A 25,443-nucleotide genomic window follows, 5' to 3' on the forward strand; every position below is an offset into this window, starting at 1 on the left:
GCTCCATTGCATCAAAAGTTGCGCCAATCCAAGAAGAAAAAAGAAAGAAAACTTGGGAGACCAAGGGCAAGTAAAAAATAGAAAAGAAAGGAACAAGACAAAGAGATGGTAGGTGAAATCAATCAGACGTCAAATTTGACTCTCTTCTGAATGGCGCCCGACTGGATAGTCCGTAGCTTTTCGAAACCAACAGCGTCTCGTTTTTCCCTTCTTTTTTCTCGCGCTTCCCTTGCCTCACGACTCTTCCATTCCGCAAGCTGCTTCTGCCTCTTCTGTGATCTGGACCAGGCCATTGCCGCTGTCGGTTTAAAGCCTATTCCATTGATACCATATCCATCGTCGTTCGGATCACTTGGATCATGCCCGGTTATCTCGGAGTCGTGCCATGTAAGCGAGTCGTTAGCTGCACTGCTAGTGGGTGGCGGTGACTTCTTACGTGGTCGTTGTGTTTTTGTGGGGGTTCGTCTCTTGCGAGGGCTTTGTGCTGTCTGTTTCTTGGGAGACGGAGTTGGTGTAGCATTGCTCCGATTATCGATAATTGCTTCAGAAGGCCCACTGGCGACAGTGTTGGTTTCTGTCGCTGGGTTCGACTCGGACATATCATAAGAACTGTTATAGGAAGTAGCCCAACATCCCGACTCTGCGTAGTGCACAAGTGGTGACTGGCTTATATTACCATTCAGAAATTGCGGTGTCGGAAAGTGGTCCCCACGTATGGCCAGCTGCCCTAGGCGACCAGCAACGGCGGCTCGAGGACTATATCTCCCGAACTCTTCTTCCTCGCGAAGCTTCACTTCTGGTAGGCTAGGAGCCGAAACGCTAGATGGAGATGATATAGAAGGGCTGTAGCTATCGGATTCTTCTGAAGCGCTGCGCTTGGGCTTGGGCGAGTTCAAAATCATTGTCGGTGAACTCGTAGGCATCATCGCGGGGCTGAAACTGAAGGCAGATGTGGGGGCATCACTTTGATAAGCCTTCATTGATAAAGTAGAGACTCTCAAGTTCACAGGAACAGGGATCTCAGCAGATCATCATCTTCTATAGGTCCTATCCCGAGTTTGTATCACTTGCAGCCATCATAGCTCATATAAATGGAGGATTGCAGAGTATGCAAGGGCTCGGGCCATCGCCATTGAGTGAGAAGCAATGGGGTTGGTTCATTGTTCGAGAGGGGGTTTGCGGCAGTTTGTCTCCTGTGGACGACGGCAGTACGATTCCGCCTTCTTTCCGATCTAAAACGCCATGGCAATTGAATAACTGTAGGGCTGAATGAGTGTAATATAGTAGTCTAGCAGGTACTAATGTACAAGTATCGCATAATGCTCAGATCCATGTAGAACATAAAAATCCGATTGACATTTTCAGGAGCTACAGACAAAATTTTAGCACGACGGAGGCCTCAATCGAATAATTTACAAATACCCAGCCCAACAAGTCGTGAAGTAAAACAAAACATAGATAGGAAAATATAAACTCAAAATCAACCCTACAACGCCGCGACAATGACGCCCTCGTGTCCCAGAAAATGGTGCATTTAAACCTTCTTCTTCTTCTTGGACGGCTCAGCATCGCTGTCGTGCTTCCGCTTCTTCTTCTCAGACTCGCCCTCACCAACATCGGACTTCCTCTTCTTCTTCTTCTCCTCCTTGTCGCCCTTCTCCTTCTTCTTCTCCTTCTTCTCACTCTTCTCCTTCTTTTCCTTCTTCTCCTTCTTGTCCTTTTTCTCCTTCTTGCTCTCAGCCTCAGCATCTTCCATCTCTTCATCGCTCTGATCCACATCGACGTCCATATCAGCTAAGACAGCATCCATGGCGTTTTTCTAGATGCAACATTAGTATATCACCCAAAAGTTGAGAGCAATGGTGATAATGGAGGAAAACATACCATAGCAATTTCATTCTTAGTAGGGGCCGCTCCGGTAGCATAGAACTCCAAACGCTCCTCAACTTGCTTCTTGAGGACTTCACCAAACTTGGTCGTAGGCTCCTCAGAGAAGTTATCGATTCTAGAGGCGATAGAGCACTTGTTCGCAAGGAATCGAGAGATCCGACCCTTGTTCTTGGGGCCAGCCTTGCCAATGAAAGAAGAGTGGTACAGAAGACCGTACTTAGGGGTGTTTCCCTTAGTCTTCAAGGCTCTGAAGAGAGCCTTCTCAGCACCGAGAATCTGCACAGTGGAAGCGGGGTATTTGGAAAGGTTGGTCAAGCTTCCGGCATGCGAAATGAGACGAGCACCAACGATCTCTCCAATCAAGGCAGCAAGATTGGGGGCAACAACGCTCATCTTGGAAGTCAGGTACGAATGCAGAGACTTGCGGTACTGAGAAAGGCTGACGACTCTTTGCGCAAAAGCGGTGACGTTCTCCATGTCGGTCTCAGAAATCTCTTGGCCCATACTGTGCTTCGCAGCATCAATAATGCTTTGGGCAACGCCCTCATCGTCCTCCACAAGAGCAGCAAGATCGTGCAATTTGTCGTCAGTCAGAGTGGTCTTATCCTTCACGAACAGAGCGATTTGCGCATAGCGCTGGTTGTCCGAAACGATCTTGATGAGCTCAGGGAAATGCCACGAGTACCACTCCCGAACTCTCATAGAGAATGTGTTAATAGCCTTGTCGAGCTGGTCAAGGATAGCAATGGCCTGGATGATATGGTTATCGTCACGCTGGACAGAGAACTTGACCTTGGCACGGGAGTAAGCGTGACCAAGACCAAGTTGAGCAGTGTCCATATCACCCTCACGGAGTTGCTTCAGCAACTTGGTAGCGTGAAGCCTGATACCACGGAGCATGTCTTGGACAACCTCGCTGGTGTCGCCGGTTTCGCAGTCAACGAAAGAAAAGGCAGACTTGATACTTCCGGCCAAAGCCTTGTCCAGGACGCCCAGAACAATCTTCTTCTTCTTGTTAGGCTTAGGAAGGTTCAATTCGAGGAAGGAAATAAGAGTATCGGAGGCAACACCTTCCGAGACATCGTTAATTTCGCTCAAAGCCATCTTGTTGTTCCTGGGACTAGTCAGTCTTTATTAAAGAACCCAATCAGGAAGTCGGACATACTCGAATGGGAGGAAACTAGCCAACTCAACCATTTTTCCAAACTTAGAAAGATCGTTAACACCATCCTGGACCTCCTTCAAGCGATTGCCGACGCTGTCACCCTGGTGGGCGACCTTGAAAAGTCCGTAGCCCATAGGGCCCTCGAAAAGTAGGAAGTCGGCCATGGTGAAATTGAGTCAAAGGGCCAATATAACAAGGGAAAAATTTCCTTCAAGTGTAATCGATCGAGCCCCTTACCCAAATCCCGGGAGTCTGCGGTCGTAGACTTGCCGTGGAGCGCCGTGGAGTTGGTAAAAAAAGGCTGGAGGGCAAATTTGGAGAGTCGAGCCGTCGGAGCTCTTTTTTTTCGCGGCGGCGCTAGTGCGAATACTGAATGTGGGCTTTTTGCCAAAACTACGAGCTCACCGCATTCGACGGCAAACACCACCAGCTTTGTGCCAGTGCGGGCTATTCTTTGGGGCCGATAGCACCAGCAAGCCTGTTTTTCTACGAGTTAGTTCGCTGGGGATTGCTGATTGTTATTTACCCATTCAGCAAAAATGTCTGCAACTCAGTTACTTAATCCCAAGGCCGAGTCGAGGGTATGTCACTGATAATTTCCCCCTCAGAAGTAGCCCCTCAGTGGTCACACGCAAATTAACATTGCACAGCGGAGGGCGGAAGCCTTGAGAGTCAATATTAGTGCTGGTGAAGGTCTCCAGGATGTTCTTAAATCTAACCTGGGCCCCTCCGGGACATTGAAGATGTACGTTCTCATACGTGATAGATGCAAGACGGGAAAGCACTGACAAAATTTAGGTTGGTGGACGGTGCCGGCGGAGTATGATATATTTCCCCTTATCGCAAAATCAGCTACCTAATGAGCATGCAAAATAGATCAAACTGACTAAGGATGGAAATGTGCTATTGCGAGAGATGGTAAGGCTTAGGCAAATCTATGAACCCTCAGGCACAGGCTAATGTTTGTACAGCAAATCCAAAACCCCACCGCCGTAAGATGCCTTCCTCACGTTTCCAGAGACCCCTTCGAATACTGATTTGGCGAAGGTCATGATTGCCCGAGCTGCGACAGCACAGGATGATATCACTGGTGATGGAACAACTTCCGTGGTGTTGTTGGTGGGAGAACTTCTGAAGCAGGCAGATCGTTACATCTCCGAAGGATTGCACCCTAGAGTAATCACAGATGGATATGAGATCGCGAAGAACGAGGCTCTTAAGGTCAGTACTGAGAGACTGGTGTTCATATGAGCGTCGAGGCTGATACTTTTGTATACAGTTCCTTGATCAGTTTAAGATTGAGCGTGCAATCGACCGTGAGCTGTTGCTGTCTGTCGCTCGGACTTCGCTCAGTACGAAATTGAACAGTGCACTTGCCGAGAAGCTTACCCCCGACATTGTCGATGCCGTTCTCGCTATCCACAGAGCTCCCGAGAAGCCAGATCTGCACATGGTTGAGATCATGACCATGCAACACCGCACATCTTCCGACACCCAACTCATTCGTGGTCTTGCCCTGGACCACGGTGCAAGACACCCTGATATGCCTAAGAGGGTTGAAAATGCTTTCATCCTCACCTTGAACGTCAGTTTAGAGTATGAGAAATCAGAGATCAACTCCGGTTTCTACTACTCTTCTGCTGAACAACGAGATAAATTGGTGGAGAGTGAGCGCAAGTTTGTGGACTCCAAACTGCAGAAGATTGTGGAGCTCAAGAAGCAGGTCTGCGGCCTGGATCCGAAGAAGAACTTCGTTGTTATCAACCAAAAGGGTATTGATCCCCTGAGCTTGGATGTCCTTAGCAAGAACGGTATCCTTGCCCTTCGGAGAGCTAAGCGGAGAAACATGGAGCGTCTCCAGTTGATCTGCGGTGGTGTCGCCCAGAACAGTGTAGAGGATTTAACGCCTGACGTTCTCGGATGGGCCGGTCTTGTTTACGAACACCAGCTCGGGGAAGAGAAGTATACTTTCGTCGAAGAAGTTAAGGACCCCAAGTCTGTCACCATCCTCATCAAGGGACCCAACCAGCATACCATCGCTCAGGTTAAGGATGCCGTCCGTGATGGCCTGCGGTCCGTGTACAACTCCATCGTCGATGGCTGTGTCATCCCCGGCGCCGGTGCGTTCCAAGTTGCCTGCGCCGCCCATCTGTCGTCCGAGAACTTCCGCAAGACTGTGAAGGGTAAGGCTAAGTGGGGTGTCGCCGCCTTTGCGGATGCCCTTTTGGTCATTCCCAAGACGCTTGCAGCCAACTCAGGTCACGACATTCAAGACTCTTTGGCAGCCCTGCAAGATGAGCGGACAGACGGCAACATTGTTGGTTTGGATTTGACTACTGGCGAGCCGATGGACCCCGTGCAGGAGGGTGTCTTCGATTCCTTCCGTGTCTTGCGCAACTGTGTCGCATCAAGCACTGGTATCGCTTCTAACTTGCTTCTGTGCGACGAGCTACTGAAGGCCAGGCAGATGGGTAAGCAGGGAGGACCAGGTGGTATGGATGAGTAATGCTGTCACAACGTATAGATCAGATCATGTAAAGGAGCTCGGACAGGATTTATCTTCGGTTTTCCCCGTTCAAAAATAGTTGATGCCAAAATGTATTCCATAAATACAGAACGCCATGCTAATGAGCTTGGGTAATCTAGTGTGCCCTGAATAATAATCTACGCCGGTGGTGGCAAGATATCCAAATCATTGATAGAGATTGGGCTGTCACATTATGAGCAAAAGCAATAGAAACAGCAATCAAAGGGGAGTTAACAACAGCCTGTACGATGCTTCAGTCGAGGTAAAGTATCCATTCATTGTCCGTATGCGAGTCATATGGCTCTGGCAAAGATCGGGAGTTAGATGGTACTAAGTTACTTCATAATGCGTGTCCATTCATCTCGCTCGGTTTAACATTGAGTTCATGAAGGTCTATCATCACAGTATACTAATACATACTGGTTGCCAGATCTGGCGTAGCCAAAATTAATTTTATACATTTACTCATCACCCTCACCACTGCCTGAATCGCTGATTTCAGGTGTGTCGCGTGGTGCCCATCTTCCAAGAAAGCCCTCATCTCTAACAGGATCTCGTAATGTAACACGATGAGCTTTTGCCCATTCAAGCACATCCGATTTTCGTATCATCACTGTTCCGCCGTCATCAGGTTCGCCAGCATCTTGATTCGCCTTACGTTTTTTAGTCGGTGTTGTAGGTTCAACAATTCCCATGCCTTTGAGAGCTGTGATGACATCTTCCGTTAACATCCCGGTGGCCAATCCTATATCCTGTACTGTCATGACTTCATGGGGATGCTTTTTGCGAGAGCCCTTGGACGGCTTGGGCTTCTGCTGTGGCGAGTCCTCCATGTCTGCAGAATCAGAGCCATGTAATAGTAAATATCGAGCAATCCGTTCCTCCCAGAATCGACTATAGCTCTTTCGTCCCATCTCACTTAGTGGTTTTTCCGGCCCACCTATCAAACCTCCGTCTTTTTCCCAATCACTCAGTTTATAACTCACACCCATCAACAGCTTGCCCAGCTGTTTATGCTGATACGGAGGGAAGATCAAAATGCAAGCAAGGTTGTTTGCGTCCCATGAGAGCTTCTCTTTTGAGAAGAATCCCAGGATATAATAATTTTCTGGATCATCGGGGTCCGTGAACGTGAGGAGGTAGTAGAGGAAGGACGCGACATCGAAAAAGACCGACTTATGATCGAGGAATAGTTTCGCGAACAGGGAGAGATTCTGCGCAAATAGTTTATGGTCCTCACCGTCTACCTCCCATACGGCGTACCCGCCATGGTCGTAGACCTTGGTCCCCGGAGGTGTCGTTCGGTTTTCGCAAACCCGTGTGTGTTTGGCATAGGCGTCTGTGTCGCACGAATACCGGAAACACCAGCGACAGACGTATAACCGATCCGTATCCTTGCTCACAAGGTCTTCTGGGTAGATGGACTGGTACCAGGTCTGAAAAAGGAGGTCACCTAGCACGACGTGTTTCACGTTACGGTCCGCGGACGGTTTCGTGTGCGACGGGGCATTGTTGGGAGGCGCCATGGAGTGTTTGCGACGAGAAAGGGCGAGGGAATCGCGAGAGCAAGCGGGAGGATTTTAAAACTCCGTCCGGTGATCTATAGGTGTGGATTTGCCTTTGATGCGTATTTCTGAAGGGATGGCCATTGGCGTGGTTGGTATAGGACGTGTTTGTCGCGGTCAAAGAGAGCGGGTATCACAGCGTTGCGATAGCTTTAGGAACGGAATCACCGATTCCAATTAGAGAGAAGGTTCAAACCAAGTGAGAACATGTGTTATGACATACTCAATTGAGGAAGAATGATAATCGTGTCATAACAATCATGACAATACCAAGAAACAATACTGTTCCTGCCAATATTCAAGCGGCAGGTGCTGCAGCAGCACACATGAAAGAAAGTTCATGTAATAAAACATCAAATCAAAGGCTCGAAAAGGGTTTAAGCCTGCGGGAGTACGTAAGATGAGGGTCACTTGATAGCGGCCATATTCCAATCACTGCCTGTCATGCGGGGCCAAAGCTTTACCTCTAAATTTACTGGAGTTATCGCATTAACTCTACTATTAAATCCTTTTGTCGACCGCAACAAGCAATTCTCTCCTCCGTCTCCGACGAAACTAACTCGGTTGCCTATATCCCTTTCGAACTTGATTCGTTACACAGCTTTTCGCCATCCGGATGACAATGGGCAACGCTTTCCTTTGGTAGGTAGGAAGAGTAGTAACCTACCTACCGTCTTAACTTGCTTTTGCCATCGCTCTCGCATAGGCAACAGCATAGCCTCTCGTCACCTTCGCCTCATCAGCAAGCTTCATGTTACTCCCGACCTCTGGCTAGTCCATCTTTAATCTCACGTCTCCTGTTCTTTTTCACTCTTTGTCTTGAAATCCATCGGTCGAATTAACACGATCTCGCCTCTCGTTTCTCTGTCTATCTATTACGCTGTCGTCTCTTTCCGAATATACCCTTCCCGTTGCCCCGAGCGGCTATTTTAGTGAAAGCCAAAATGTTGAAACCTTTTCAGATAAGAGATCTTCATCGATCTTCATCCCAAGACAGTCTCGCTGCATCTCAAAGTCTTGATCATGCCGTGGTAGAAGACCGCAGTACCCTTGAGAGTCACCATCAGGGCATTGTCCAGTTGTCTGCTACAGAGTATGATGAGATAACGACGAATCATCCTAGAGCCCGGCTTACATACGTCGATGATGACGACGACGAGCTCATCACAGTATGTCTCCTCATACAAACATATCTGTCTACCATGCTAATAGTGAATTGTAGGTGGGGTCATCTCTCGAGCTTTCCCAGCGTTTAGAAGAACCCGTTGATACTTCTGCCATTCCACAACCGACGCTGGAATCGATCGCCCCTGGGCCGATGCATATATTCGACATTCGACGGTCTAACTCAGTGAAGAACCTATGGAAGAAGTTTGAATATAAGCCTCACTTGGAAGACCATCAGGATAGGAATGAGATCGACACGGTTCCTGCAGCCGCGGATGCTTCTCAATCTAATGCACAGGAGGAGCCTAACTCCAGTTGTGAGAATCCTGGCCCCACTATGACTGATGTTCCAGAGCCGCTCTTGGCCGCATTTGAGGCTGAGATGGCCAGGATTTTGAATGCTACTACCACCGTGCGTGACGGCAACGCTCAACCAGAGCCTTCGGCCGAGACGCCAGCAAGAACAGAATCCAATGACCGACGTCAGCATCCGGGCGATGCCTTTATACATGCTCTGCACAATCTGGTCGAGGGTGCTGAAATGATTGGTGCTGGTGTGAGATCTAGGCTGCCGGAATTCGAGCGGCAGTTACAGAATGTTCAACGCACTCTTCCAGAACATGTTGGGTCGTCGGTGCAAGTAGCCCTTGCAGCTTTGGATAGTCAGGCGAGGCACCTGATCCAAGCACTCAATAACGCATCGGCTGTGGGAGGACAAAGAGCCGGATATCTTTTTCAAACTGAACTACCTACCCCAGCCGCAACTATAGAGGGACTTCGTAACATGGCATCCGAACTTGGCCACATGGGAAACACATTGTTTGAGGCCTTCGAATCCGAGTTTAGATGCAATGTCTCAAGAACCCAAAATCAGCGAGCCCCTGGAGATTCACAGCCAACCGAGCCCACTGCTGGCGCCCGGCCTGATATCTCGACAACATCACCCGAAGCTCAGCAATCCACTCCAGCCGCAAATTGCGAGAACGAGAAAGAACCTTTGGCAATCGAGACACCAACTGCTCCATCGACGGAGGTTGAATCACCGGAAGTCTCAGTGCCCACGAATCACAACGCCGATCCTTCGATGGCGTCACGCCAACAGCCAGGGTCTTCGTCGCCGACATCTCCACCAAGCCCAGATATTCACACGCAGTTTCCTAGCTTATGGAACAGACCACACCCCCTTCCTCACAGGCCTCATCCCTCATCCCGCAATGTCCGACCTCCGTTCGCCACGCCAAACACGTTCTATCCACCTCCGCCATTCCCAGTGCCTCCTCCCGTGTTCTGGCCACACCATGGTCCCCCTCCACCTCATGGACATCCTCACGGACCTCACCCTCCTCCTCCCCCTCCTCCTCATCATCATCATCATCATCACCAACATCCCCCTCCGCCTCCTCCCCCACCACATGGCTTCCTCTCCCATTCTCCTCACCCACATGCTCCACACCACGGGCCATTTTATCCCCCGACAAGTGTCCTGCCTGTACCTCCGCGACCACCTCGCCACCGGCATAGAGACTGGCCTGCGTTCCACCATAGGCAGAATGGCAATGGAGCACCGGCACCTGAAACAATTCGCCATTCTGAACACGACTTGCCCTCTTCGTTCACAGCTAGCTCTGCCGGAGCATCACTTTTCATTGGTAATGTGGGATTCGGTGTTCACGAAGCAATGATTCGCGATGTTTTCGCTTCCAAGGGATTCTTAGTTGATGTACATTTGCCGCTAGATGCAGAGACAGGAAGGCACGCAGGCTTTGGCTACCTGCGCTTCCCTTCCATCCACGCAGCAAAGGCGGCGTTGGACGCTTTGCAAGGTGCTCATATAGATGGACACTCGATCAATCTGGAGATCAGTGATCACTCTCCGATCACCACGCTGGACACATCACAGGGCCGTGAAGAGCATTCTAATCAGCACAAGCGCCTTCGGAGCTTCAGTCTTCCTCTATTGCCCCAACTAGAGTGGGGCAGACGTCTGAACCGCAAACTATTGGAGAACATGGTTCATCCAACGAGCAGAGATCGGCGCCCTTGACTGTAGCGGACCTCTGCTCGAGCGATATCCGCCAATCAGCTAGGGCGTCTTCTAGCGAAACCAGCTTGGTTGGCTCCTCACTTTTGGACTCGGAACGACTCAATACTCTATATCCCTCGCTCTTGCCTGAAGGTTCTCCTCAACAACCTATGGTAAGCAACAACACATCTACGCAGCTCCCAGATCTCAGTCGTGAGCCTGAAGAACGCCGTTTCCCACCGGTGTCACAGTTGGACGCACACTTTCTGGCTGAACAACGCGGCGGAGCAGAATCGTCTAGTGAAGCTTCCACTTCCAGAACTAGATCGACTCTCCAGAGGAGTGTCGGAGTTGACAGCCATGACAGTTTGTATGGGCCGACACCACCAAACCTACCCGGTGCATTTCCCCAGGACCCTCAAGATAGTTATCAACCGCGCCCTTCGTCGCTAGAAACCGATGCTGTGCAGCAGCAAAACAACAGCGATCGTATGTCTGCCTCATGCTACCGCCGTCGCCCCAGGACTGTGAGATCTTTCCATCCGTCTCGAAGACATTCGGGTCCGTGGGATACCCTACGAGCTGAAGAGTCTCATGATAATACCAGGCCCCTAAGGCGACGGGCTACTGAACGTAATTCCCTCCGGGATGGTAGGGAGATGGGCCCGACGAATACCTTCAATCGGCGATCATACCGCAGTGATGCCATGCCCCGCCCAAGCACATCTACGGCTGAGAGCGGTCCTGGAAGACAACGCAGCATTGATGACTGTGTGTCTGCTCTGGCTAGCTTGGGCTATGGAAGCGCCGAGGAAGGCGGACTTCAGAGGATCGCTGTGTATGCGGCAGCAGTGGATGGCAGGGTATCAGATGCTATTGAGATGATTGAGGAAGAGCGGAAGGCTTACGAGCAACAAGGATCAGTGAGGTGATGACTGCATTCTTTTGCTGTATTACTTTTGAACGATCTCACTATCTGAAGTAAAGTCTGCCACTAGCTGTTTGCCCATATTTCTATTTCTTGGTTAGTACTTCGTCGGGAGTTTGGTGTTCAGGAATGATTGCTATGTTCTCCTCTACTGTGGTACTGCTCTGGTGTAGGCGGGCTACTTATTATATTAACAATTTGATTTCAAAATCTTATTCCCTTTGTGAACTATTCACCAGGATTAATCTTGTAGACTCTATTTTATGCCTAGGATAAGCAAGGGATAAGTCAAGGGTAACTATATGTATGACGATACAGAAAATAAAAAGATATACAACAGCACACAACTTTTCTCACGCTTTGCCACTCACGTTCTGGGGTCTTCAGGTGAATATTCAGATGCCTGATGAATCTCCACGCAATGCACTTAGAGCTATATCCCCGCTACCTGCTCTCTCCTGAATATGAAAAGTATAGCTGAAGGATTCAAATTTTGATAGACTCATACATGAAATACAATAGGTCAAGTTAAGGAAGCATTCACAATAGAAACCGTCCAGAATTTCTACCGAGCTCTATCTACTATGGAGGAGGTATCTATTTTTGAATCTCATCTAGTTTATACTAAAAGCTTTTAAAGTATATGATAGTGGATTTAAAGATTAAACCTAGTCCGTGCTGCCTGCAGCAAGGATGCAACTTCTAGGACCCAGGAACTTGCAGTGTTTCATATTTTTAGAAAAGCACAATAGTCACCCAATTCCAGCCAATCAACGCTATCATTTAAATAGTCCGGTTCTTGGCCACGGGTATCTGACATGGAGAATACTAGATGTAGGCTCTTGAATATGCTCCGGAATATTGCTTTTCGCTCCGCCACAGAGAGCAAGTCTCAGATGTTCTGCGAGGCTGAGCTCGTGATATCACAGCTATCCTGGCTTGCATGTTCACTATCACTGAGGTTTGATATCTAGAGTATCTTCTACGTCTGCTCCACAATCGGTTGTGCTGCTTGCAATGCCATGCAATGAATGTCCTTGATGTATCCCAGCTATCTGACACTTTGCTCGTCTGTTGGCTGAATTTGACCGGTGAATGAAAGCACTAGAGGTACAAGATAAACTCATGAACTTGTATGTAAGATTAGCTGTTTTGAAATTGCAGTGGTCGCTAAAAATTCCCTCATGTAGGCTTAATTCAAGAAATCTAGACATCTACTGCCCGGATGGTCTAGTGGTATGATTCGCGCTTAGGGCTCACCCAAAGCATTGCATGATTGCGCGAGGTCCCCGGTTCGATCCCGGGTTCGGGCCTCTTTTTTCCACCCCTCTTTTCGTTCCCTCTTTACCTCCGCTGCCTCTTTACCTCCTTTCGCTATCTTTTTACCTCTTGTTCTTACCTTCCAGAGACGGCTACGAATCTAGCCAAGGAAGCGCACTCCCACTCACCACATAAGCTAGACATCCTAAAATCCAAACCCCATGGCCATGCGCTTAGATCATAGCCATAGCCCTGGTTGGCCTAGCGGCCCACAACAATATTATTCATACCTGTCTACGTATGGGGTAGTTAAACAATAAGCGGATTAGGCATTTCATCCCAACATTCAATACTATACGGAATATAAAGTAAAATGTACTGTCCTACCTAGGTTTCGCAGCGTATCCTGCAATGTGATATTGCGTTAGTAAGTCCAGCCATGAAGGATCCATACCCTCGCAAATTGTAGACGATCTGCAGCCCCTCCGGTCGGGTCCTACGGAAACATAGCATACTGAGTCGAAGGCAGTTCGGATAACGTGTGTTGGTCGCGGCTGGCATCGAGAGCTGGACAGGATACGAGCCCGATATGGGAGAGGCTAGAGGTCTCGGAGACTACAGTGCGCTTCGCACATTCGAGGAGCGATTCATGGGCGCCAGCATCGGTCAGGGCATCCGACCATATTTGGAGACTGCTGTTAGCATAGTGTAAAGCGGGTGCGTCGGTCACCACCGCTATTCTATCTCATTCCGATGTTCGCTGCTCGCGTCGTCGCACGTACATTCCTATACTACCGGCCGGTACAGTCCACGAAAGAACGAAGAACTTGTTTGATTCCTCTAGGCTATGGCAAACGGCTACCTAGTATATGTACCATACATGATCATGTAATAAGTAGGGGGTGTCAGCCTACTATAATGGCTGCGGGAGTCAAGTCCAAACAAGGGGGGAAGCTCCTGGGAGGAGAGTTATGGAGAGGGGAGACCGGGATAAAGTACAGATACGACGCACGAGTATTTGATTATGGTATCGTAGGAGGACACGGCGCTTTTATCACATTAAGGGATATATAAACCATGTTAGACGGAAAGATAGTGACAAGAGGAGAGGATGGGGGACATAGCTCATTAGAATTGGCCCTTGTGTAACGGCGGTATACTATATAGGTGACCCTAGGGCATTCTGGATCGTTGGTCCAGAATTATCTGATCTTTTAGTCTTGTGGGATATAATGCCCTGGTTATGTCTCTTATACATTGCTTGGGTTTACTCAATCTCTAGATTCTCTAAACCCCCACGAAAGGTCCACCCTAATCCTTGGGTAGGGTCACTTAGTAGGATCAATACTAGAGGCTGTCAGAATAGTTGTGCTTCTTGCTTATTTAGTGATCCAACCCGGTGTTTATAGTTATCGTTGTATGCTTAGGTAGGTAAATACCGTTTCCTTGGGGCAGGCCCTAATCTGGCAGTAAGTACCCAGATACTTAATGGTCAAACGACTTAATGCAGTCTTATGCTGGTCTTACCCATGAGATTCGGTAACTAGCATATCAGCTACGAACGACCCGCTGACAGCCCCATCAATAGCAGGATTGGACGCACGTTTATACTTGGAATCGGAGGAGAGTAACAGATCAGGTCCCAGATCTAACCATGCATGTCACAAGAATGCCTCTACCCACCGCGCTGAATCCACTGCAAATATAACTATCCGTTCCTTCCTTGGGCTTATATAAACAGTTCAACAGCAACAATACTCAGTCAAATTAATTTGGGCTTAACACTTCTTTCACAAGTGCTGTAACACACAGATCCATTGATTGAATGCAAAGTAACAGACTAAAAAAGACAGAAAGAAATCCTGGACCCGGGAAACTAGGGAACTTCAATTATGGTACTGCGAAATACTAGATAGAATGGACAAAAACATAGGCCCGAACCCGGGATCGAACCGGGGACCTCGCGCAGTTATGCAATGCTTTGGGTGAGCCCTAAGCGCGAATCATACCACTAGACCATCCGGGCAGTAGATGTCTAGTTTTCTTGAATTAAGCCTACATGAGGGGAGGTCTTATGACTGTAGTGATTTTATCCTTGTTTGCTTTGCTCGTTTTACAATAACAGCCCCCCCTTCCTTCTTTGCGATTCTCCTGCTACCTTAATTTATCATTGAGGTGGACTTGCTACGCCCCTAGCCTAGTGCTGAATTCGCCCCCTCAATCAAAGTTCAACACGGGATCGATAGCTAAAGACAGACGATTTAGCATCATCACCAAAACGACTAAAACATTCACTTTCCGGCCCAGAGAGATTCCCCGGTAGTTCAATCAAGTATCACATATAGGACACAATAGATCATGTTAAAATTGCTACCGACAGTTCTTCTGCTGGGGAGGATATAGCGCAGATTTAATATGTCCTCAACCCCAACTTGAAGGTTCGAGCAATGGTGCCTCCACAGCTTGCAACCGCTCGCGATAATAATATACACGAATATAAAACGATCCTTAAGCAACTCCGGCTGGTCTATAACAATCCAGAGGAGATTCAAGAAGGTAAGAAATGTCTACTCTCAATCGAGCAGGACACCGATTCCTTCCAAAGTTTGCGGCTTATATTGCAAGGTAAAGGGATTCTCTACTCCTCAGCATTCCGCAAAGGCCTCAATAGTAAATTCGACAGTTATCTATAGTACCAGCTCGAATTTATGTATACATATTCAGAATTCCTTGAGGCCGTACAATGTAATGGGCCAGAGCCCAGCAGTAAATGTCGGCGCTACCTGCGCTGTAGCGACTTTTCATTTTTACTGGCGTGATTGACGATATTAGTTCATGCCTACCATATATATAGTGGTCATAGAAATGCCTCCTAGCCGGTTGTACTACATGCTATATCTCTTTTAAGCCGGGTAAAGTGGGATTGATATACAATTTTATACCATCCAATCACCGCCAATCATATAAGTAGGCAGCAAATACAATTCGAATTAGAAACACTTATCATGGCGGACATACTGTACTACGATAAGAATACAGGCTCTGTTCAACAAAATAACGTAAGGAGGAGGAGCGTCGTATAACAACGAAACAAGCACAACAAACAAACCTACCTCTATATTCACTGCCATGACACTCCCCTTCCAATTGAATAATCCATCTAGTAGTTCCATTAGATGGTGGGAATAATAACAGAAAAGTAAGAAAATGAAGAAAATGCTTCCCACGACAGCCTTGCAATCACAGCATCCATCGTTGGTTGGCACATCATATCATCATCGCCGCACTCCAAGGTATGGAGAATTTTCTGGTGTACAGTTGATATTCATTCAATTACCATTGCCATTGCTACTGTACATCGGGTACAAGGTTGATTGGTGCATCTAAGAATGAATGCTATAGAGAAACAAAAATGGTGGTAAAAAAAGAAGGCCCGAACCCGGGATCGAACCGGGGACCTCGCGCAGTCATGCAATGCTTTGGGTGAGCCCTAAGCGCGAATCATACCACTAGACCATCCGGGCAGTTGATATCATTATATGAAGTTTAAGATCTACATAAGGGGAACACTATTTCCTCCCATAATCTCTACAGACCTATCTACTTAATCTTCTTACCAATCTCTGAATGCCATCTGCGCACATTCTTAGTTCCTAGCTTTTGCCTCTTTAGTCATATCGGTCAGCCCTTTGAGAACTCTTAAGCTCGCTTCATATTTTCCAAGGCATCTCCTTTATGCCTTCATTCAGCCTCGCCAACGCAGAGCGAATCCGATTGTGATGTGAAGCAGCTATGGGGAGAATAGGCCGAGGGGGCGCTGCTTTGCAAAGGTCAAGCTCGTTAGCCAGTGCAAAAGCCACCTTGAGGTCACTTAGCTCTTCAAACAGGTCCCACATTGGCTGGAAAAGAGCCGAGATACGCCTCACTTCGATATCGTCTCCTTTGCGAATGGCAGCCATCAGCGCGACTGATGGTGCGGGGAGTACTCCCGCAATCACACTGTACCATGCAGAGCCTCCTGCCAAAAGCGAGTCAGCCACCAGCCAGTCCGCACTGTATCCGATAGAAAAGCCAGACGGAAGCTTTGCGCGAAGTGCTTCATGTCTTTCTGTCGCCTCAGAAGCGGGGGCGGGTTGCTTAAGCGCAACGACATTTGGCAGCCCTGCAATGCAAGCAAGAAGTGTGTCACTGAAGGTAAAGTGAGTCGTGCTCGGAGTATTGTAGATACAGAGGGGTAACGTGGTTGAACCAGTGACCGACTCGTAATGCTGGTAGACTTCCTCTTCACTCAACGGATTGTACGAGACAGGTGCAAGTAGCAGCCCATCGGCGCCCGCTTCTTCAGCATCCTTGGCCAATTGCTGTGCATCATCTGTACGAAGTGCACCAACAGAAACAATGAGTGGTTTTCTGCCTTGCAGAGTTTGTATGGCCGCGTCCAATGCCCGCTTGCGTTGTGCTCTTGTCAGATACATGTAGGTCCCCGTACTCCCCAGCAATCCAATCGAATCAACACCCGGAATATCTAGCCTCTCAATAATTCGACCGAGTGTGGCAGTATTGACGATGCCATGCGAATCCGTAGGAGTAATAGGAAACGCCACGAGGCCTTCAAAAATGTTCCGTGTATTTCTCATATTGAGACTTCTATCAATCGATGATCCGCGACTAAGCGATAGTGCACTCATAGTAGAATAAATGTTGTGTTTGGCCCGATGGCAAAGGGTCCTGTCTGTGAATTTATATAAAGGTATCAACTGCTTCACTGTGGCCGGAAGGGCGCCACCTTCGTAATCGAGATATATGCTTCTGGTTTGTACGTCCGTACTCCGCGTCAGCCGCCTCCGAGAAACCGGAACTCGATATAGGTGAGATACAGTAGAAGGCTCTAACTTACCATTCGGGCCTACTCTTTCGTTTCCGTCTCTACGTAATGTTATATTTGCACGACATTACGAATTATTTCACTAAACCACGGAAAGCTAAGGCAGAGATCATAGTCTTTGTCTCCACTTCATTCTCAATGACTCGACCGAATTGTGAAACCAATTTCTTCCTTCCTTGGGAATTGACGCATCTACCCAACAGCAGTAATGATCTAGACCAAACATTGGAGATACAAGCGGGTAGGCTGGAAGGGAAGGCCAGGCCGTAGAGCCTAGAATAACTGACTAACTGACCCCTGCGGAAACCTGCGGAATCACGCTGGCTGAAACCTACCAAACCTCCACCATGTCAAAGGCGGAAATATGCGGAATCGCACTAGCGGGAATCTACTCCAGAGTACTGAATCTATACTATGTCAAAGGCCAAATTTGTCTACAAGTAGCTAGGGGTTTATAGTGTAAAAGGGGTTTAGTACCCGATGTAATTCATTGACCAACGAAGTGTCTATCAAACATAGTACACTGGTGTTTCTCACGGAATAACGATTACCTGATATTCAAAATGTGGGGAGTAAAACTACCCGCAGGAACCCCCATTGTCACCGCGGTCTTTGGAATCCAACACGACCCTTCCAGGGACAACTCTACCCTCATAAACATCTTTGACAGCCTGATAGTCAACCAGCCCGCCCGCATTGAAAACCTCGAACAGGACAACCCCGTCCCAACCCGCGTCTGGCTCACATATTGGCCCTCCACCGCCGCGTATCAGAAATGGTGGACCAGTGAGCCTGTCGCCTCGTTCTGGGGCTCCCTCCCTGACGACGCCGGCGTGTACCGCGAGATTCTCACTATGCCGCCTGGCAAGACGCAACATGGAACGAGCATCACAGACCGTCCATCTGGCATGGCACCCTTGGGTAAATTCGAGTCAATTCTTGATAAATCGGGGTATTGGGGATGCTACTATGATCGGATGAGTGATGTCAATAAGAGGGAGAGTAAACTCCCCACTCCAGTCACCAAGAAGCCGACCAGGACACATCCATTGTCTATTACGCCCAGCACCGGCAGCAATCTGCCCATCCGCAGAGGAAGAATCCAACTTCCCACTCTACCGGATAACATAGCATTTGTGGTCGAGGGTCAAGACCACGGTCTTATCCTCCCAGAGGAAAAAGAGCACTGGCTCGAGAACTTCGACCAGCTAACAACAAATTGGATATGCGATCTAGTCGAAGCGGGCCCAGAAAAGGGGATTTTGGATTCGAGATTATGCTACCGCCCTGACAGTGGGACGTACAAGGACGCCGATTCCCCGCCGCGGGAGTTAAGCTTCAACGACAAGGTACAGCTGTTCTATTTCTTGGATATGGAGGCAATGCAAAAATTTGGGAGGGAGAATGCAGGGCATGTTAAGCTGCGACGCGAGTTCGCGCAGAGTTATGGGCCGAAGGGTGTGATGACTGAATTGCCTGGGCAGTTGCGCTTGTGGGTTGAGACTAGCATCTTGAAGGGGAAAGATATGGAGTGTGAGTATGTTGGATGTATTGAGGGGACGGGGTTGATGGGATTGAATTGGGGTTGACCGTTTGTGGGCATCCCACGTTGGTTATGTTGATGTGAAAGTTTTCAAAATTGGATGGTATCTTCTTGTATTATTTATGGTTATGTATTAGTATACGCGTGATTTTTGTATTTTAAGTTATTATCGAGTATAGGTGAAATGTTTTCTAGTTGCACATATATTCAGTTGTAAAAGTCGCAGGTTGGGTGTCGTCATTGGGATTAATGGGTTTGGCCGAGTTAGGGCAAGCTCCGATCGTCGGTTGATCGCTTCTGCAGTCCGCATCGGGCCGCTTTTAGATCCCGTTCAGTACACAACAACCACTTTGATCGCAAATGGCCGCTAAAGTCTCCAACCAACCCCGATCGGCGCCAGCAACCTAGTACTATTAAGAAATCTCAGCCGAGCAAAATAAAGGTTAGATGCTGGCTAAGCGAATATCCATTTGAGGATAGGGATTTAGCTCCTTGCAGCATTAGACTACTCTAGTGAATATAATTACTCACAATTTGGGTTGAATAACCTAGGAACATCCAATTTTGCTTGATATAACTAATCCCCTATTGATGGCCAATCGGCTCCATCCTCTTAATGCATATATGTTCTGTCTGTCCGCTCCTATTGTTATCTTCTATAATGAATCCTTTTCGTATTAATCGTACATGAAATCCATGCCAGGCACTCTTCATCCATTGGGCAACATGTCAATAAACTGACAAAGAGCTGGGTTGTGGAGCAGGTCTTAGGCAAACTCATTTCATGCCCGACCATGGAAACTCAAGATGAAGTTACTGACAAGTTTGACATTTCGTGACGCCTGCTGCCGCCATTCAGTCCTACGGCGATGCGCCAAATTATGAGCTGAAGCTGAATACGACTATTCCATCAAGGCTACCCTTCAGATGTCGTGTAAGGAGTCAGTTGTACCAGGTGGTGGAATTGTCCAGAGACGTGCAAACACGCAAGTCCTCGGACTGTCGAGCCACACCCACAGATGTCACTCAAGGATGTGCAATTAACATCTTTCCTGGACGACTGGCTGTAGTACCATCTTGGTGGGCAGTTTACTTATACGGAGCATGATACCGGCAGCAACGGCGATACTTGGGAGGAAACCTGCCAAGTCTGGTCTGTGTCAATGTCGAGTTCAGTTGTCTATCAATATGTGGTCGGTACCTCTTCACTGACAAGCGGGTCATGGCGAGTGCCCGACACAAACCCACGCAGCGTGGTTGTTACCAGCGCGAGGGACGAGACCCGCTTTTACCCTAGCATCCATGGGTCAAATGTGTATAAGTCCTTATGTGAAGTTGACAGCCAGTGGGTCCTCGCATGTAAGGCTGACGACGAGTTACTTGCCTAGCTTGTGTACCAAACCGAGCATACGTCTAAAGAGGCTGTGGAAGCATTTGGGAATGCCGCCAAGAAGGCGACAAAGTCATCCTTAACGTTTCTGAAGGATGTTGGCAAAGACATTTTCAAGCTCGCGTATGTTAAAAATCCTGTATCCAAGTGCAAGGTTACAAGGTTTGCCGGCTTAGGTCCAGCTAATCAGATCATAGAGCCAACCGCCCAAGACCAAGCGATGATACCGAGGATGACAGTGCCAGCAACAATAACAACACCTCGAAAAATGCATAAAAGGAAAACTTTCGTCCTGTTGGAAGATCACCCACCCTCACACTAAATTTCAATGTAATTAAGGTGGTTTTTCTGCATTAATCCTATCCTATGGGGACTGGGGTGCTCTAGTAGGGTGCCATTAGATTTCAGGGTCATGCGACTGTCAGATCTTCAAGAGTTATAATGGGATCTTTCTGTGGCTTTGATTTCAGCCCTGTTGTGTGATTTCTGAGGGTGTGGGAGATTAATGCAAATCGCGTGTTTTTGGGAATTCTTTTTGATGGGCTGAGGTGTCTACATTACAGTATTACAGTCACTATGGGAAGTAAGAAAGAGTTCAGAGCAGTAAAGTAGACTTTGTAAGGACACACAAATAATCTACATGTAAAATGAAGCCAAGATAACTTCTCAGCATTATTAACTCGTGCTACTGGATGATCTAACCTGACAAGGACTTCTTCCTTAACCAATATTAGAGTCACATTCAATATGAGTAGTACTATGATCAAGAACAGCTTGGTGAGAAAGGCTTCCCGCACTGTCCGACACTGAAATTGCGATAACTATAGTTCATACAGGCAGTCACTACTGTAGAAGTTAACACTGGTAGGAGCACAGTGAGTACCTAAATAAGGAATTTGGCACTTAGTTAACTAGTAGTTGATAAACTAAACACACAGGCTGTTAGTCTCACAATTTCCATAGTTGTAGTAACTATCAGATACAATGCCGCAGTACTAGAACCTGGTTTTCTCTCATATAGGCAGAGTTTGAAGAAATTCACATCCACCGCCCGGATGGTCTAGTGGTATGATTCGCGCTTAGGGAAAACCCAAGCATTGACTGCGCGAGGTCCCCGGTTCGATCCCGGGTTCGGGCCTATCTTTTTGCCCATCCACACACACAGGATGGTGTGCTACCTTCTATAGACCCAGTCAACTCCTAATAACCATCTCGACCTTTCTTGTATAGGGAATGACCCTCGCTTTTGCACTATACCCCTACTGCCTTCGGCTATTCCCAGCCCTTCATATCGATAACTGCAACGATCGACAGGTTTGACAAGTCTGACAGAGACAATCGAGGCCACAGTAGTAGTAGTAAACAAAGAACTAAGCGGCAATGAGACACAAACAACCAACTGCATGTACGGATCGGCAAGGGCGACGACGACCACAATACAAATACGAATTCACCATCAATCAGTCGAGATAACAGTAGAGGCCGAGATCGCGGTCGAACTGCAACTTTACAGTTTACTATGCCAGCTAGGAGTCGTTTTAGTACAGTTTTAACTGTCGTAAGGTCTTACGTAGCCCTAAGCCAAGAACTGCCGCTAAGGCTTCTGCTACATCAATTCTTATATGGCCTCATTTCTTAACAATGAATCAGCAATCAAACTCAATGCCGAGTTCTACTTCCGTGTTACAGCTGGCAGTTTATCCACATCTCAAGCTGCAGTTGACATTAAAGGAAGGGGGAAACTTCTGCATACTAGGTTCCGGAGTTTCAGACAATTCAACATCATTTAGAGTTAATTCCATCAAATTCACGGATTGCAGACTGCTTGTGGTATTGGCAGATATGTATCCAGTCTTTGCCGAGACTACAGGGATGTTACCTTCGAGGTCAAGCCCGACGTTGTTATTGGAGGTGCTTTAGGCTACACCTTGACGCTGTCGATAGTCTGGCTGGTGTCAGTATTGGCCCAAAGTTTCATTTATTGCCCCGAACTAACGCAGACTGGAGTTGAGACACATACTAGCATTGAATTTGCGACTCTGAAAGCTCAGTGGGACCACTGTGCATTAGCGTGCGGTGCACTATCGCGAGGCTAGTACTGGCTTCACTCCACGAGCTACGATCAGTTAGCTGTCGTGCAGCTAAGCTGCTCGTTACTAACACTCACAATTTGTGGCTGAAGCTGACTACTGATGCCTCTACTGACACCTCTACGGCGGCAACTTAGCGTACATTGACTCTAATCTCAATGGAAGTTGCATGCCGACACGCCTGTCACGCTTGCGAGGACCGTTTTATCTAAAAAGGTACAACAATATCTATAAACTGTCTGCCTTGTTTGATGGGCAAGCCGTACTCGTACTAAGCCGAGCAAGCGCTTGCATATTGACAATACTAGCGGTCCCGTTTCAATGCAAAAACTCAGAGGTTTCCGCTACTACGCCACCTTCATCGACGATGCTAGTGGATTTTGCTGCGTTTTTCTATTGAAGTCGAATGACGAGATTTTCGAGGTTTCTACCCAAGTGGCTAGATGCATATCCCAAGCGGGAAAAGATTACCGAGTCTAGTCCATACACAGCGACAAACACCGGCAAGCATATCGCAAAGGTTGAAGTATCGTTTGGGACCTAGCTAGCTCACACTCCGGAGCTGAATGGCGTTGCGGAAGTGCGTAATCGCTATCTTATCAAGTCCCTCGTCGGTGTTATGTTTGAAATGCAATTTCTAAACTCTCTTTGGCCTCAGCTATTAGTCGACGTTAACTTTTCGTCTAAGGAACTGTGAAGCTCAGGCGTCGATATAACGCCATACGCGGCCTTTCACGGTAAACGGCTAGATATCTCGCACCTTTGGCACTCGGCCATCCGTGCTGGTATATTCCTATGAAAGTGCGTAGATCTAAGCTTCACGAGTGTATGGTGGAGGCCCAGCTGCCTATGAATGAATGAATGGACAGCGAAATCAGGGTCATAGACCAGCGGACCACCCGAAGAAGTACCTTAATTACGGGATCATATTCTGACAACCCTAATGAGCAAGTCCTTCGACGCAATTTGCTCGATATATTAGTACAATGAGACAGAGGTATTTAAAATAATAAAAAAATGAAAAGATAGGCCCGAACCCGGGATCGAACCGGGGACCTCGCGCAGTCAATGCTTGGGTTTTCCCTAAGCGCGAATCATACCACTAGACCATCCGGGCGGTGGATGTGAATTTCTTTACACTCTGCCTATATGAGAGAAAGTCTAACAATTGCCGCCACACTCCCGCTCTTGGTTCAGGCCATGCATGATTTGCCTAGCCACACCGACCAGTTGAACCCGATATTCTACTCCGTAGATTAACATATACTCCATAGAATGGCTCGACGATCTATATCTAAACACTTTTTACTTGAACGTATACATTGCCTCTCTAATCTATCAAGTAGTGTATGTACTACTACTATCATCCCTCTAGTACCGCCCAACTATTGAACGCAAGATCTAAGATTTGCAGCGGTGAGTATACTAGTATGGTCACCATCAGGGAAGACATTATTTAGCTAGCATGCTGCTCTTTCTGCCCAAATATTGTAAAGCGGGTGGGTCGGTCGTACCGCTACTCTATCTCATTCCGATGTTCGCTGATCACGTAGTTGCACATACATTCCTACACTACCGGTTGGTACGGTCTTGTGGAAGAATGGAGAAATTGCCTGATTTCTCTAAGCCATGGCGAGCGGCTACCTAATATATGCACAAAGGATATGGGATCATGTGATAGGTAGGGGGTATCACCCCACTACAATATCAAGAGTCCTGTTTATCCTCATCCAATTTCGAGTCGCAAGATGCACAAGTCAACGCAGACCGAATAGACCATCACGAACCTGTGCACTAATAAAGGAATACACCTTCAGAAGACCTATTGCCTCCGCTTGGTTTTTCGCTGAAGCTGCAGGTGGAAGAATCGACTGCGGGATATCTCGTGGATCAATGTAGGCCATAATTGACAAATAGTCAGCCGCTAATCCATCGAGCTGCCAGATCTGTAAGAGATCCACCAGGTCGTCGCCACTAGGTTCTAGAGCGACCATCACCTTGGAACCCCTCGCTTAGCATTTCAATTCTGCTTCTCTCTTGCTCACCTAACAACGACAACATAACCTAGCCATACGCCAGTCTAGCAAAATGGGTGAAGCTGCCGGAAGAATCGCTGGGGAAATTCTACGAGCAAGAGCTCCCCAAGATTTCGAGACCGATCGTGACATGCGACTCCGCCCCTCATGTGACCTAGATGAGCACAGCGATCCTGCAAGAATTCGGCCGGTTACGGAGGAGGGAGTGGAGCACCGGTCTCCAGGGCCTCAAGGGGTACACCACCTTGTATATCATCAGCCGCAAGGCAGTATATGCGACCCACAGGTGGGAGAATATCTCCTTCGACCCGGAAATAGAATGCGGGACCCGCCGACCCAAACAAACGCTGAACTGTTCAAGCTCACTGTCACTGATATACTGAGAGACGGGGGAAATACCACAGGAAACTCGACGCCGACCTGATCGAGAACGACTACGTCCACGCTTATCTTATCTACCCAGCCAAGGTTTTCCGGCAGTTGGCAGCAGATCCAAGTGCTGCCGACTACACCATACAGTGGAATCAGATCCGTGACACTGTCGGCGAGCTGGTGCCCATGCTGCAAGACCAATCACGCTGGACAGACATTGCGTACAAGACGGTGGAAGAAGATTCAGAACTCTTCTTAGAAGATACAGTCAGAGGAAGGAATCTCTTCAAATACGACCGAGCCTAGGACATTGGGGGAGGGGGGTGCAAACGCAGCAATGGGCTATGTTGTGGGTTGAAGACCGGAACTACCACAAGGACAAATGGCGAGCCATATGCGGGATCTGGTGTGATCAACAACTGTTGGCAATTGTCTATATTTTATTGTCGTCTCATGTATAATATATCCCAAGGAGAAGTCATCAAAAACCGACATAGTACAACGGAACGGATCCTGGCGAATCAGAGGTAGAAAGGAGGACAGGAATAACAGGCACTTGGAGCATTCAGGACAATTAGTTACGCTACAGCAAGCTGAAGTAT

The 25,443-nt window shown here is 48.0% G+C and overlaps 8 protein-coding genes across 8 annotated transcripts; 4 read left to right on the plus strand and 4 right to left on the minus strand.

Annotated features, from left to right (window-relative positions):
* Positions 1-122: 122 nt before the first annotated feature.
* On the minus strand, positions 123-923 carry ANOM_004290 (uncharacterized protein; the record flags this gene model as incomplete). The annotated part of the gene is made up of 1 exon (XM_015549547.1): positions 123-923. The coding sequence occupies one exon, from the start codon at positions 921-923 to the stop codon at positions 123-125; it is 801 nt and encodes a 266-aa protein (XP_015409338.1).
* A 448-nt stretch (positions 924-1,371) lies between these two features.
* Positions 1,372-3,344, minus strand: sik1 (snoRNP complex protein NOP56). Its single transcript, XM_015549548.1, has 3 exons — positions 3,056-3,344; positions 1,885-3,004; positions 1,372-1,819 (listed from the first exon to the last, which is right to left on the minus strand). Exons 1-3 carry the CDS (start codon positions 3,217-3,219, stop codon positions 1,535-1,537), a joined length of 1,569 nt encoding a protein of 522 aa, XP_015409339.1. The 5' UTR covers positions 3,220-3,344; the 3' UTR covers positions 1,372-1,534.
* A 182-nt stretch (positions 3,345-3,526) lies between these two features.
* Positions 3,527-5,561, plus strand: ANOM_004292 (chaperonin-containing T-complex subunit CCT6; the record flags this gene model as incomplete). The annotated part of the gene is made up of 7 exons (XM_015549549.1): positions 3,527-3,636; positions 3,706-3,800; positions 3,854-3,875; positions 3,932-3,973; positions 4,027-4,047; positions 4,103-4,276; positions 4,335-5,561. Coding segments are annotated over 7 exons (1,647 nt in total), but the record flags the coding sequence as incomplete, so codon positions are not given.
* Positions 5,562-6,043: 482 nt separating this feature from the next.
* Positions 6,044-7,108, minus strand: ANOM_004293 (putative histone acetyltransferase (MysT1); the record flags this gene model as incomplete). Its single annotated transcript, XM_015549550.1, has 1 exon — positions 6,044-7,108. The coding sequence occupies one exon, from the start codon at positions 7,106-7,108 to the stop codon at positions 6,044-6,046; it is 1,065 nt and encodes a 354-aa protein (XP_015409337.1).
* A 913-nt stretch (positions 7,109-8,021) lies between these two features.
* On the plus strand, positions 8,022-11,269 carry ANOM_004294 (uncharacterized protein; the record flags this gene model as incomplete). Its single annotated transcript, XM_015549551.1, has 3 exons — positions 8,022-8,316; positions 8,370-10,296; positions 10,365-11,269. Coding segments are annotated over 3 exons (3,090 nt in total), but the record flags the coding sequence as incomplete, so codon positions are not given.
* Positions 11,270-16,235: 4,966 nt separating this feature from the next.
* ANOM_004295 (dihydrodipicolinate synthase family protein) lies at positions 16,236-17,162 on the minus strand (the record flags this gene model as incomplete). The annotated part of the gene is made up of 1 exon (XM_015549552.1): positions 16,236-17,162. The coding sequence occupies one exon, from the start codon at positions 17,160-17,162 to the stop codon at positions 16,236-16,238; it is 927 nt and encodes a 308-aa protein (XP_015409342.1).
* Positions 17,163-17,973: 811 nt separating this feature from the next.
* On the plus strand, positions 17,974-18,999 carry ANOM_004296 (phenylacetaldoxime dehydratase family protein; the record flags this gene model as incomplete). Its single annotated transcript, XM_015549553.1, has 1 exon — positions 17,974-18,999. One exon carries the CDS (start codon positions 17,974-17,976, stop codon positions 18,997-18,999), a length of 1,026 nt encoding a protein of 341 aa, XP_015409322.1.
* Positions 19,000-24,627: 5,628 nt separating this feature from the next.
* On the plus strand, positions 24,628-25,147 carry ANOM_004297 (uncharacterized protein; the record flags this gene model as incomplete). The annotated part of the gene is made up of 2 exons (XM_015549554.1): positions 24,628-24,755; positions 24,874-25,147. 2 exons carry the CDS (start codon positions 24,628-24,630, stop codon positions 25,145-25,147), a joined length of 402 nt encoding a protein of 133 aa, XP_015409340.1.
* Between the last annotated feature and the right edge of the window lie 296 nt (positions 25,148-25,443).

This window comes from Aspergillus nomiae (genome assembly GCF_001204775.2).
Source record: "Aspergillus nomiae NRRL 13137 chromosome Unknown contig00053, whole genome shotgun sequence".
In the NCBI taxonomy this organism is placed as follows: Eukaryota; Fungi; Ascomycota; class Eurotiomycetes; order Eurotiales; family Aspergillaceae; genus Aspergillus; species Aspergillus nomiae.